The 12,194-nt window shown below is 39.6% G+C and overlaps 1 protein-coding gene across 17 annotated transcripts in view; it reads left to right on the forward strand.

Moving 5' to 3' along the window:
- CPPED1 (calcineurin like phosphoesterase domain containing 1) overlaps positions 1 to 12,194 on the forward strand; it is a 439,059-nt gene that overhangs the window by 413,846 nt on the left and 13,019 nt on the right. For all 17 annotated transcript variants that reach the window (XM_059862184.1, XM_059862194.1, XM_059862182.1 and 14 more), the window contains one exon: positions 10,770 to 11,192. In XM_059862184.1, coding sequence (XP_059718167.1) covers positions 10,770 to 11,192 — 423 coding nt within the window. The remainder of the gene's footprint in view (positions 1 to 10,769; positions 11,193 to 12,194) is intronic.

Consider the following 12,194-nt stretch of genomic DNA (forward strand, 5'->3'; position numbering starts at 1 on the left):
ATCCAGAAGGACCATTCTTGTGTTCGTAGGACCTCATCTTTGAACACTGCCAACCCTCAAACTCTTGCTTTCAGAACAGCCTCCTAGGATCCTGTGGCTGATCCCTGAATAAGCCAGTGTGCTGTCATGAGGCCCCAGATGTGATCTCTGCCTTTCCTGCTCCCCTTGGGGTCTTGAACTCCCCCTTGGAGGCTGCTGCAGCCAAGGCTGCCAGGATTAACACTCCCCCCAGCATTCCTGTGCTTGTGAATAGTAGGACCAGGGCAGTGAGCCCTGCTTGGCCTGTCTGTGTCAAAGGGTTTTCCCAGACTGCCTCCTAGGTTCCAGATCTCCTGGATTGCTGTCAGCAGGTGTCAGGGGTGTTTGTATCCCATAAGACCCAGGGCAATCTAGAGACTTTTTCAAGTTGCTCGTAGAAGACATAATCCATTCTTTTGTCCTTTTTGGGTGGTCTGTGGCAAAATCCCACCTTTAGTGGCTGAGCTCTTGCCCAATCCTACCTCAAGTTCAATGAGGCTGGTGTCTGTTCCACAGAATAGTGCTCTCCAAATGTGGGGCAAACACCCCCAGCTTCTTGCTTGCTTTCCTCCCTGTTCCAGTTTAACATGAACATTGTGCTTCCTTCTCCTACACTCCTACCTCCAGTGTAGATTGGTGTCCAGGAAACAGCATCAGCATTTCAGCACCTTTTGTTACAGCAGCAGAGAATTCAGCTGTTGGCAGCCAAGGTCACCCTGCTGAAGCCACTGAGAAACACTGACTGTGAAGCTGAAAATCCAGCAACTATTTTTAAGTGGCCAAATTCCTTAAGAGAAAATTTTTTAACTGCATTTTTTTTAATGATGCAATTGCTATCAGTAACTTGATAGCCAGGAAAGTTATTTATGTGATGTATTTAGTCCAGGTGTTTAAATTTTTTTAATTAATTGTTCTGTTACATGGTAAACGAACAAGACAGCAAGTCTCTTTCAACATTACTAAGCTCTGACTGTAATAAAATGTAGCTGTTTAGAGACTAAATGTAATGAGACTTGTCTAATAATGTGTATAATCACAAAAAAGCTGATAGAACTTGATTAAGCTTGATCTGTTAGCTGTGTGGTTATGGATCAGTGAGCAAGTAATGTTTATGCTTGCATTTTTAAATTCATTTGTGTGTATATGTTAATTACAAGAAATAAAAATCACTGGAATTTACTATCACGGCACTTGAAATACACTGTGAACACTTGTACTAATTATTTTAGTTAATGTGAAGGTATAATAATCTCTAATATACACATTCCCTACCCAGGTCATGCAGTGCTCTATAATCTCACATCAGCTTTTTCTGTCAGTTAAGCCCGAGGACTGACATTTTTCTATTTTTTTCTACCTTTGTTCTATATTATTAAATTGTTTAATCAAGGGTTTTTAAATCATTATTTATAACATGTTTCACCATTTGTGCTTTTATAAATGTACCCTTTTTAAGTGGAACAAGCTAAAACATCTGATTGTTTCAATCAACTTTAAAGATCTGCAGTCATATTTAATAATGTTTTCTTATTGCTCCTTGGTGTGCTTGCTGTCTGTGTCTCTCACTCTCTTTGTTAGGCCATACTTGGATTGTAAGAGCTTCCAGGACTGTGTCTGTTGCATATTTTCATGTTTTTCTGTGCCATCTAATGTGGGTTTCAGGCTGTGAGCCCGGGCATGTGTTGTTACTGTGAATAGTTTAAACAGGAGGTGACAGAAAAGGCCCTAACAATAGACAAGCTGCAAACAGAGGTGCCCCAGCTATACACAGCTCATTGCTGATGTGTTTGTGGTCATTGAGACACTGCAGCCTCGAAAGCTGCCAGAAGATTACTTTGTGTAAAGGGGGAAAAAACCAGCCAGGCAAGGCCCCAGAGCTGCAGCAGCTTGTGCTGGTGAAAGGTAAAACTTACTTACCTTCCACGACTGGCATCCTGTAAAAAGCAGTCATGAATTTGGGAGAGAATTGTCAGTGTCAGAATCACTGTGGGACTGCGGGAGATGCAAGTGCTCTTCCTGCCCAGTCTCCTCCCTCTGTCTGTCTCCCTGCTCTCTGTCCTTCAATCATCGAGCGCCTGCCTGCAGCCAGGATGTGTGGCTGTCCTGCTGCTGCTTCCAGGGGCCCTGGCTCTTCTGGGACATTCTCGGGTGCCAGCCAGCTCCCCCTGCCTGCAAGCTGGGCTCTGTGTGTCTGTGTGTGCATCACCCGTTTGCGTTTTCCCCCAGGAATTCGCACGTTCCGCTAACGCTCTTAACTCCTCCATAAAGCCTCAATAAGGCACATCAGCTCAGTTCAGCTAATTACAATTTTGGGCAACAGTATGTTCTTTATGTGAAAAGTGAAACTGCATGTCTCCTCAAAATTATATACCCTATCCTCTCTCCCATGCAGTGTTTCTTCATATAATAATACTGGCAGTGATGCGCAACAAGATTTTAAAAACAGGTGCCAAATGTTGGGATTCTGAGTTCATATTTAGACAGCAAGTAAGTGACAGTTTTTCAAATCAGTATTTCTCCATTTGACTCCTGCTTGACAATTTGATTATCAGAATATGAGATGAGATGGGCATACTGGCTTTTATACAATTAGTCCCTCTTATGAGCTGTGACATGTCCACAGAGGAGAGTGAAGTTATTTACATTCAGAATAGACAAGCTGCAGAGCTGAGGAACATCAGAACTGATGGTTCTGGTGGCCAGACAGTGGTATTGCTTCATTTCTGTTTATAATCACTGTAGCATTTGAAGGCATCCTCTCTCCTGGGAGAATCACAACTGCATTAGCTTGAGCTTCTTTCCCATGCCCAAATTGGATGTGTAACTGCCATGGTCTAAAATATTTGTCTCTCTTTTTCTGTCCAGTATGGAGTGCCTTAGCTTGACTCCCTCCAAAAATGTAATTTTTATAGAAAATAAATCTTGAGACATGGGCTGCAGCATATAATTGCAAACACCTTACAGGATAATGCTAAAAAAAGCTCTTTAATTTGCCTCATTTTCTGGACTGATGAAAGCACACACCATAGCAAATGTTCCTAGTCAAAGCATTATTGTTTAAAACCTATTTGTGAATGTTCTGATTTCTGTTAATTAAAAAACATATTGGGCTGGTCAGGAAAGGTCAGTGAATACTTAGTTTGTGTAAGAGCTGAAGTTGGTACGTCCCAGGAAGTCTTACCTGTCTTTTGGTCCAGGATCCACTAAAAAGGAGCATTGAGGAAATGTCCAGTTTTATCACACTTGATGAAGTCCACAGTCATTTGGCCATGTGTGCTCTTCCTTGTGAGGAATATTGCCCAGGCCTTTGCTGTGCAGAGCTGTGCATTTGCAGCTGCTTTGCAGCCAGCTGGGCTGTCCTTGGCGAGGCAGGTGCTGCACTCGTGCTTATTGCGTCACAGGGCTGGCGTGGTCACGCTGCAGGGACTAGGTGTTGGGAGCTGGAGATCTGCTGCTGGTGGGTTTTGCACACAGGATGAGATAGGAGTGTACTGCTGAAATCTGCATGCAAATGCACAAGCTGCCATTTATACATTTGTGAACTGAATAAATTACAGAGAAATGTCAGGTCCAATTCAAGTTCTTAATGCTATATACAGTGATTTGGTAAGACATTCCACAAAGGAAAAAACCTGTGAACTGCTTTTGATACTGCTTTTAAACTACCATAAATAACTAATTTTGCTAAAACAAAGGATCATTAATTTATTTTTAAAATTTGGCTAGATAAAATTAGACTGCACTGCTAGCCTAATTTTTAAGTGAGGCATGTATATAAGGAGATATTTTGTCAAGTTTTAATTTTAACTAAAAATATAGTAATGCTCAAAAAAATCTCTTTCTCATCTAGAAGGCAAGAATAGGAATGCTGATGTTTGATTTGTCCATATAATAGGCATATGAGCAGGTCAAAAAATAGTGTCTTAAAATAGGCTCCACCTTTAAAAATGGCTGTAAGCATTTCACCTTTACTATATTTACCTTTTTTGCCATTTGAACTGTCTGCTTGGTTGACTAGGAAAACCAAGTTTGTGTATTTTTTTAGCTCCCAGCATCGTGGCACAGCTGGGGAGGAGGCAGCTGTATTCCAGTGACACTTGCAGTTTCAGCAAAATTGTCAGCTAAATCCCAATTCCTGAATGTTTGTCAGTGGAGAATTGTAATAGAGCATGAAGTAGAAAAGACACATCAACTTTTTAGGTGCAAGGCAGAAGCAGAGGCTTTCAAATGTTTATACTGAATCAGGGTATTGGTAAAGGTTGTATTTGTTTGAGTGCAAGGTAACATTTCTATTAATATGTCACTGCCTGATCAATAGGGCAGGGTTTAGATGTGACCTAGTTTCCTGACCACAAGGTAGTGTAATCTAACTAAACTCACTGCATCTGTTTCTTCTGCTCTTGTAAGCTTACTTTGATATGCTTGGTAGGATGGAATCCAAACCAAAATGTTTCCTGGCTATTTTCTCCTCCAAACTCTTACACCAGTGTTAATTAATAATAGCTAAGAATTTGGGTAAGCAGCACATTATTTGTTAAATATCTAATAATAACTGTTTAAAGAAATGTCACTGTGGTTGCATAAATAAACATTTTGTAGTAATTATCTGATTCTAGTAAAACCTAATGGAGCGTTCAAAGCCTCAAACAGCTTACTGTGAAATTAAATTTGCTCTAATCAGCCCAGAGTAGGGAAGCATCAGAGATCTCCACACAAGTCCAACAGGCTCTTATTGCAGAGAAACCATTGGGCTGTCAGAAGCAGATGTTTAATCTTCAGCAAGTATATATTTATTTGTATTTTAAACCATGTTCTCTAGTCTAGTCTGCGGTTGAATTTAGAAATCTGATTAGCAGATCAATATCTCAGAAGATTAAAATCTTGGAGATGTAATTAGCCACACAATTTTCTCAGATCTTACATTTATGATACAAGTACTAGATACAGTACTAAAAATCTAGTACAAGTACTAGATCTTTTTATGAACTTTTTAAAATTAAGTTTGGTTTTGGTACTGTAGCATAGAGGTATTTTTTCCTGTTTGTGATGATTTCATCAGAATCACAGACCCAAAGGCAGTGGTGGCCTGTGCTTGCTGTGACAGCTCTGTGTTGCTGGGAGATGAGTGAGGATAAGAGCAGAGTTGAGCTTAAGTGAAGGATAATACTTATTTTCACAGCAGAACATGAAGCAGTAAATGCCATGAATTAGGTTGTTCTGTGGGCACCTGTGTGGCTGGCACTCAGAAAAATGTCAGCATTTGTAGTCATTATATTTAATGTCATGCACTGAAACCAGGAGCAGTTGATCCCCTAATAGGCTTCCTTGTTCAGTTGGGAATTTTGTAATTGCTTTAATGTAATAATCGTTCATTATTAGCTTAAACTAGAGTTAAAATTTCTTCTTGTTTTAATGCTCAAAGTTGTATAATAAATTTAATTTGTATTTTCATGTAGGAAAATTTTTGTGTGATCATTTTTTGAAACTCAGAACAGATTATTACTTGTTTTGAATACTGAAAAAGTCACTTACAGCTGTAAACAAATGAGTATTCCAGATTCTGCTTTTCACTGAAACTAATGAAATTAGGTTCTTTGTAAGTTAGACTGAGTAGTTTGTTCAGGAGTGAATATAGTAATATTTACATGATTTTTAACTGTATCATTTTTTGTTCATCATAAAATTTTCTTCAGGCTATTTGAAGATTAGAAATATAGATGTCTAAAGAAGAAAGAGGAGACATTTTAGCTATTACAGCACAGATTAAAGCAAAAAAACCTATTTCAGAACATGACCATAATGGCTTTATTAAAATGGATCAGCTTATTCCTGCACGTAATAATTTGGAATGACACAGTGTGTTGCATTACTTCATTACAGCAGACACCAGAGGGGAAGCTTTTAAGTTGCAAGCATGAAACAATGAAGAGCACTGGTAAGACTGAGCTGGGTGGCCAGGGAGGTTTCCTGTCTATGCAGTGCCCTGTCCATTATCACATTTTTGTAGCGTCCCAAGACAAAAGAGAACATGGAGACCGTAGTGTTTCATTCCACTCACAGCCCACGAGAGAATCACTTATGGGATGATCAATTGTAAAGAGACGAGTAGAGGGAAGAGTCTGGCCCTGGCAGTCAGGAGGAGTCACTCCTATTGATGGGATAGGGAAGGGCAGGAAAGAAGGCAGCACAGTGAGGAACAGTGTCAGAGCTCTGGGGTGGGGAAGCTCCATATGCATCAGTGCTCTGAAGAGATGCTGTGGGTTGGTGCTTTGAAAAATGGCAAGATTGGAGCTCAGATTTTTATGTTAACGCAAAGCAAGCAGATGCAGTTGCAGAAGAAGCCTGGCAGGTACAGTGTGGTGTTGATGATACCATTGGGTTTGGACCTCTGATGTCTTCCAAGTGACAGTGGCACCAGTGGGGCTGTCCCTGGGGAGGGGTCAGCAGACAGGGATGATGTAGGATCTTCCTTGTAGCCCTCAGTCTGGAGCCAGCAGCCAGGTATCCAAGGCAAGAGCAGAGATGAAAGCTATTCCTAGTTGACAGGAGGAGGCTGCTTTTCCACAGAGATGGAGGTAACAGTTACATTTCCTCCAGTGCAGCTAAAACAGAGCGTGTTTGAGTATAGCCTTGGGCCCCCTCCTCCCTAGAAATGTGGGGAATAGTGCTAGGGGAGGTCCTTTAAATGGAGGAGTAGGGCAACTGCAGACAGTCATGAAAACACACAAAACAGGACAAAAGTCTCAAGACTCAAAATAGTTAGACCCTTTGATTGAAGCAATTGTGATGCACTGTAAGGCCCAGGAAAATACACAAATCTATCTGTTGTTGTTTTTTAACAATCATGTGTTTGCTTTCATCAATAATTAGTTGATTTTTGATGTCACAGTACTTCTTTTATTGTAATAAATTACAGAAGGAATGGGCCCAGTGTTTTTCTAAATCTTGTTTTCATAGCTGGTGTTTTGACATTTTCTATTTTGCTTTTATCAAATGTAGGTACTATTTCTATTTGGTGTTTTCTATAGTATTTTAGTCTTCAACGTATGCAGTCTCTTGGGTTAAATGTTAAACAGATTGCAGTTGTCACATCAAGGCCTTTCAAGAGTATTGCTGGCATAAAACTTGATTTTTCTTTTTTTTTTTCTTCGAACTGAAAATTTGTGCTTTAAAAAACAATGTAATTGCAGCTCTTCTAAGTTAGGGACACTTAAGATACATTAAAATACTGAGACCGAGTAATGAGAAATCCAGGAAATGATTGTGCCACATTTTTGCATATTGTTAAATTATTTGAAGATGTCTGAGCTAAAGGCTTCTCTTGCCTTGGGGGGAGTACTTAGAGTTCACCTAACACCAAGCCAGTAATGCCTGGGGGTACTACCTCATAATGGCATCATAATCCCACCCCCTTCCCCCTCCTGATTCATATCAGTAGAAAAACTGGCTATTGTTAATTGATTGATAATTTTTCATTTGGAATACTTCTGGAGGAAAAATTACAGTGTTGTTGGAGGTTGCTTTATGGGAAGGATTTTGTTGTACAGAAATTACCATCAGCATTGCAGATACAGCTTGGGGGGAGACAGTGCCCTAAGTTGTTTTTAATAGCTGGTGCCTTACAAAAACGAAACCCAACCCAATCTTAGAGTGGTGCACGCTTCCGTGGAATACCAAAGGAAGTTGTAACTAAGGATCAGTACCTAAAGGATTGTTTCTTCAGCAGAATAATCTGTAATTCTGCTGACTGAAGACAGCTGTAGCAATAGTGCTGTAAAAGTACTGTCTTGAAATCTGCTCTTTCAGTGTGTGAGGAAGGCTGGTTGTCTTGGTTCCTTTAAGCAGTGCAGGACAGAACACTGGAGCTGGTGAGGCAAACAGGGATACACAGCAGAGAACAACAGGCATGGTGAAATTGCACCTTCATGCTCCTGTTCACATCACTCAGCTTTCAAAAATGATAGGCTGCGGAGCTGAGGAAAATTGCACACAACTGCGCCAGCAACAGTTCTCACTTTCATGTTTTTCATAAAAGCCAAGCTGCCCTTTATGGGCTATTAATTTGTGAAATAATTATCTCAGGGCAAGAATTTATTTACACAACCTAGCATAAAGACAAAAAATTGTGGCCCGGAATTTTAAAATGTCACTGCAGATGATGCCAGGATAAACATCACAGAAATTTATTTCAGGTGCATCTACCCTGGCACTTCACGAATAATTTTTTTCATATTGCCTTTTGGCACTATATTATTTTCCTATTCACCTACAACAAAGCTCCCTCTAAGCTAAAGAAATACATATCAATCAAACAGAAATGTTCTTCATAAAAATTGGAATAATTAGATATTATAGCTCTGTTCCTGAGATTAAAAGGATATTTTTTATGCTGTGGCAGGGACCGCTTTAATTTTCCAGTGGCTTTCTTCTTTACCACTGTCTTTGTCTTCTTTACCTGTTCCTTACCTCAGATGTGAATTGGGGAGGTGCCTCAGGAGGGCTCCTTGTGGCACTCATTGTGTGTTGTGGTGGTGCAGCTCAGGGCCAGTGGGACATCCGGGCCCTTCCTCTCCAGCACTGCACCAAGGGGTCCTTAGACATTCGTCTACTTTATCCCACTTTTATCTCTGTGGGAGTCTCTTCTTTTGAAGTTGTTTTAACTGTCTGCCAAGAAGATCAGGCCAAGATGCAGTTGTTCTAAACCAATCTCTCTGTAGTAGGATTTCCTAGGCTCTTGGGCAGAGACCTTGTTTTCCGTTTTGAGCAATCTGTTTTCTGCAATAAACACTGAATATGTTTCTCTGTTTCTATAGAAATAATATTTCATTAAATGAGGGAATCAGTGCCCTGCTGTCGACAAATCTAATCTAAGTGTTAGTCTCTAGAGCTTGAATTTCACCACTGGGAAGAGGTATACATAATTCTGCAAATTATTTCTGTAACTTTTGCATAAGTGTCTTTATACTCTGCAACTGTTAGCTAAATTTCCCAAAGTGATAGCATGGAGTTTAACATGGTGTAATGTATTTACATGGATCTGAACAGAGCCTTCCCCCTTGCATTTCCCCGCCTTCCTCCCCCATATATTTTCATATTTAGAGCTTAAAATTTCCAACTCTTTCCATAGGAAAATGGGAAGTGGCACTAAAAGCAGCCAGGTTCTTTACCCCATGGACAACAGTGTGCCAGGTTTATTTCAATTTTTGGTTTTATTTTTTAAAATTCAGCATCTCCAAGTAATATAGATGTTATTTGCCCTGTTTATTTCTGGGATTAACAAGAACAGCCTAAACTGACCATTAATATACCCCAAAAAGTGATCTGCTCTCCACTACTTTCTAGACTCCCCTGGGTATCATATGCCCAGTATTTGTCAAGTTACTCAAAGATTTTCCTACAATAACTTTCTACCCTCTGCAGCAGTTAAACCCAAGAGAGTTGTGGATTTTGACTTAATGCACCTCATATCAATGCCCTTAGATTTAGCCACAATTTATACCTAATATGGTTTTCTTCTCTGTATTTTTATAAAGCTGTAGAATTCTGGTAACAGCAATAAGGTGGTACTAAAGCCTGTAACTGTAGGGTATGTAAAATAAAATATTTGTTAATAAGGATCAGTGTTCGTCAACATATTCATCATGAGTATTTTGAAGAAATTGTAAAAACCCCTTTTATCTCATAAAATACAAGAATTGCAATACAGGAACCCATTTATGCATTTCTGTGTGTAAGGTATGTGTAAAAACACAGTTAAAAGTACATGATGATTGATTGGCACAGACCTGTGTGCAAGTGTATGTTAGAAACCTGAATTCAGAGTTCTTGTAAAAATCCTGTTACAGCTTTTGGTTGAAAAATTGAGTTATCATTTGTGAAATGGGCCCATGCTAGATGTGTGTTACGTATTGCAGGACAAAACCAATTTATACGTGTTCATTTAATTAATTAATAATAATCATATCAATGGCCTCTAGTTAAAGATTAGTCTTTAGAAAACATAGGAAAACCTCTGTAATCATTATAAGAAAATAACTATCCCTTTAAAACTTCTTTCTAAATTTTTTCAGTGATTGTAAATCAAACTGTCAATACAATAAATCTTTGTAGGTTGGGACAAATTCCTGACATACAGAAGAGTACCTGTATGGATATGCATATTAATATAGATAAATTGCAGGGAAAACTAGCAAAGTACTCAACTAATTTTTTGTTAATTTAATGGCATTCTTATTATTAAAAGAGACTCATCATATAAATAAGTCATCACAAGACACTGTTTAAATTTTTTCTGTTAAAATAGTTCTTGTAAAAAAAAAAAAACAACCAACAACAACCCTTAATTTTGTTACACAGCCATAAAATATAAGGCAGAAGTTGGCCTGGTTTTTACCCTTGTGCTGTTGCACCATCCAAGGCTGCTGCATTTTTTCACCACATCCTGAGTTTGTAGATGAAAAGAATCAGCTGAAGCTCCTGGTGGAAAGCAGTGGCCATGGCACCACCAGTGCTGTGCTCTCTGCTGGGTCCTGTCCTGTCCTGCCTTCAGTCCAGCTCCTGGAAATGGCTGCGGCCCTGGGACGGGAGGGACTGGGCTGGGTGGATGCACAGGGATAAAGTGGAGATGTTTTCATGATCACGTCTAATACACAATATTGTCTTTCTATGCACAGTTCCATAAACAAAACCTAACAATGAAGGTGAGAAAGAAACCCATAAACACTCAATGTTTTGTATTTTTTTTTCTTTAGGAACCCGATGGAAAAAAAACCAGGAGCAAGATTTAAAGAATGTTCTGAAAAACACTGACCAGGACATACCACTGGTATTTGTCAGTGGGAATCATGATATTGGCAATACTCCATCCAGAGAAACCATAGATGAATATTGCCAGAACTGGGGAGATGACTACTTCAGCTTTTGGGTTGGCGGTGTTTTCTTTCTTGTGTTGAATTCTCAGCTATACTTTGATTCTTCCAAGTGCCCTGAGTTAAGGCAAGCCCAGGATGCCTGGCTTGATGAGCAGCTGGCTGCTGCTGCAAACCAAAAATGCAAGCATATAATTGTGTTTCAGCACATCCCTCTGTTTCTGAGCCAACCTGATGAAGACGACGATTACTTCAACTTGGAGAAATCAGTTCGTCAGGAGATAATGGAAAAGTTTCATAAAGCAGGTATTTTCTCAAACTTTCCTACTCTTGAATTTTTGTTTCAAATTGTTAAGGGCTCTGCTGCCAGACAAAATACATTTAACTTAAGTGGTACTGTTTTCAAGGAATTTTTGAATACAGCTTATAAGTCTCATTTTTTCCCAGAGATCAAAATTCTCAACTGAATCTACTCACCTGTAAAAAGTACCGGACAAAATTTAAAACTTTGAGGGAAAAGTAAAAAGCTAAACATGAAAAGTTCCTTTGCATAAATAGCAAGGTTTCCATTTTTCAAGTACTGACAGATACAAGACAACCTGAGTTTTTCCTGCCTACGGAGGGGAAGATCAGGTATTGCCATAGGAGAAAAATACAGAATTTATGTTTTACATAAAACATGGAAACAGAATTCAGAATTACCTTGGAGGTTGCTTTCTCCCACACTGAGCCAATTTTAAACGAAGAGTGTAATGCACCCCAGATTTATTCAGTGTTAAAACAAGTCTTGCTCTGCTAAAATCAATCCTTAGCACATCCGTTTCTAATAGGGGCCATGTCTGGGATGAAGGGCAGGTGGAGCATGTGCTAAATGAGTAATTGTACCAAATCCCTCAGCTTTGTGTGATGCCACTTGGACGCCATGGAGACAGACACAGTACACAGCTACTCCTCCATGCTGTTCCCATTGTTTTCTGGTAATTGCCTTCATGTTCCTGGAGTGTGCCAGTCCCTCAAAATTTCCTGCCATCCTGCCATCGCTGCATCAGAATGTCATTTTCTCTCTATCTATAAGAGAGCACATTATTTGGATTGCTGAACAATGCAAATTTTTTATGATCTTCTTCCCAATTTACCATCTAATTGTTAAGCCTGGCCTCATCCAACTCAGCCTAATTTCCAAGCTCTCAGTTTCCTACTGTTTCCAATCAGTGGGGCCAAAATTCACAGCTATCTGAGGGCTCTCCAGGGCACTGATATATTTGCAGATTCAAGATTTACAAGTGGGGTTTTTTCCCCATAAGGAGA

The sequence above is a fragment of the Haemorhous mexicanus genome, chromosome 17 (genome assembly GCF_027477595.1).
Source record: "Haemorhous mexicanus isolate bHaeMex1 chromosome 17, bHaeMex1.pri, whole genome shotgun sequence".
In the NCBI taxonomy this organism is placed as follows: Eukaryota; Metazoa; Chordata; class Aves; order Passeriformes; family Fringillidae; genus Haemorhous; species Haemorhous mexicanus.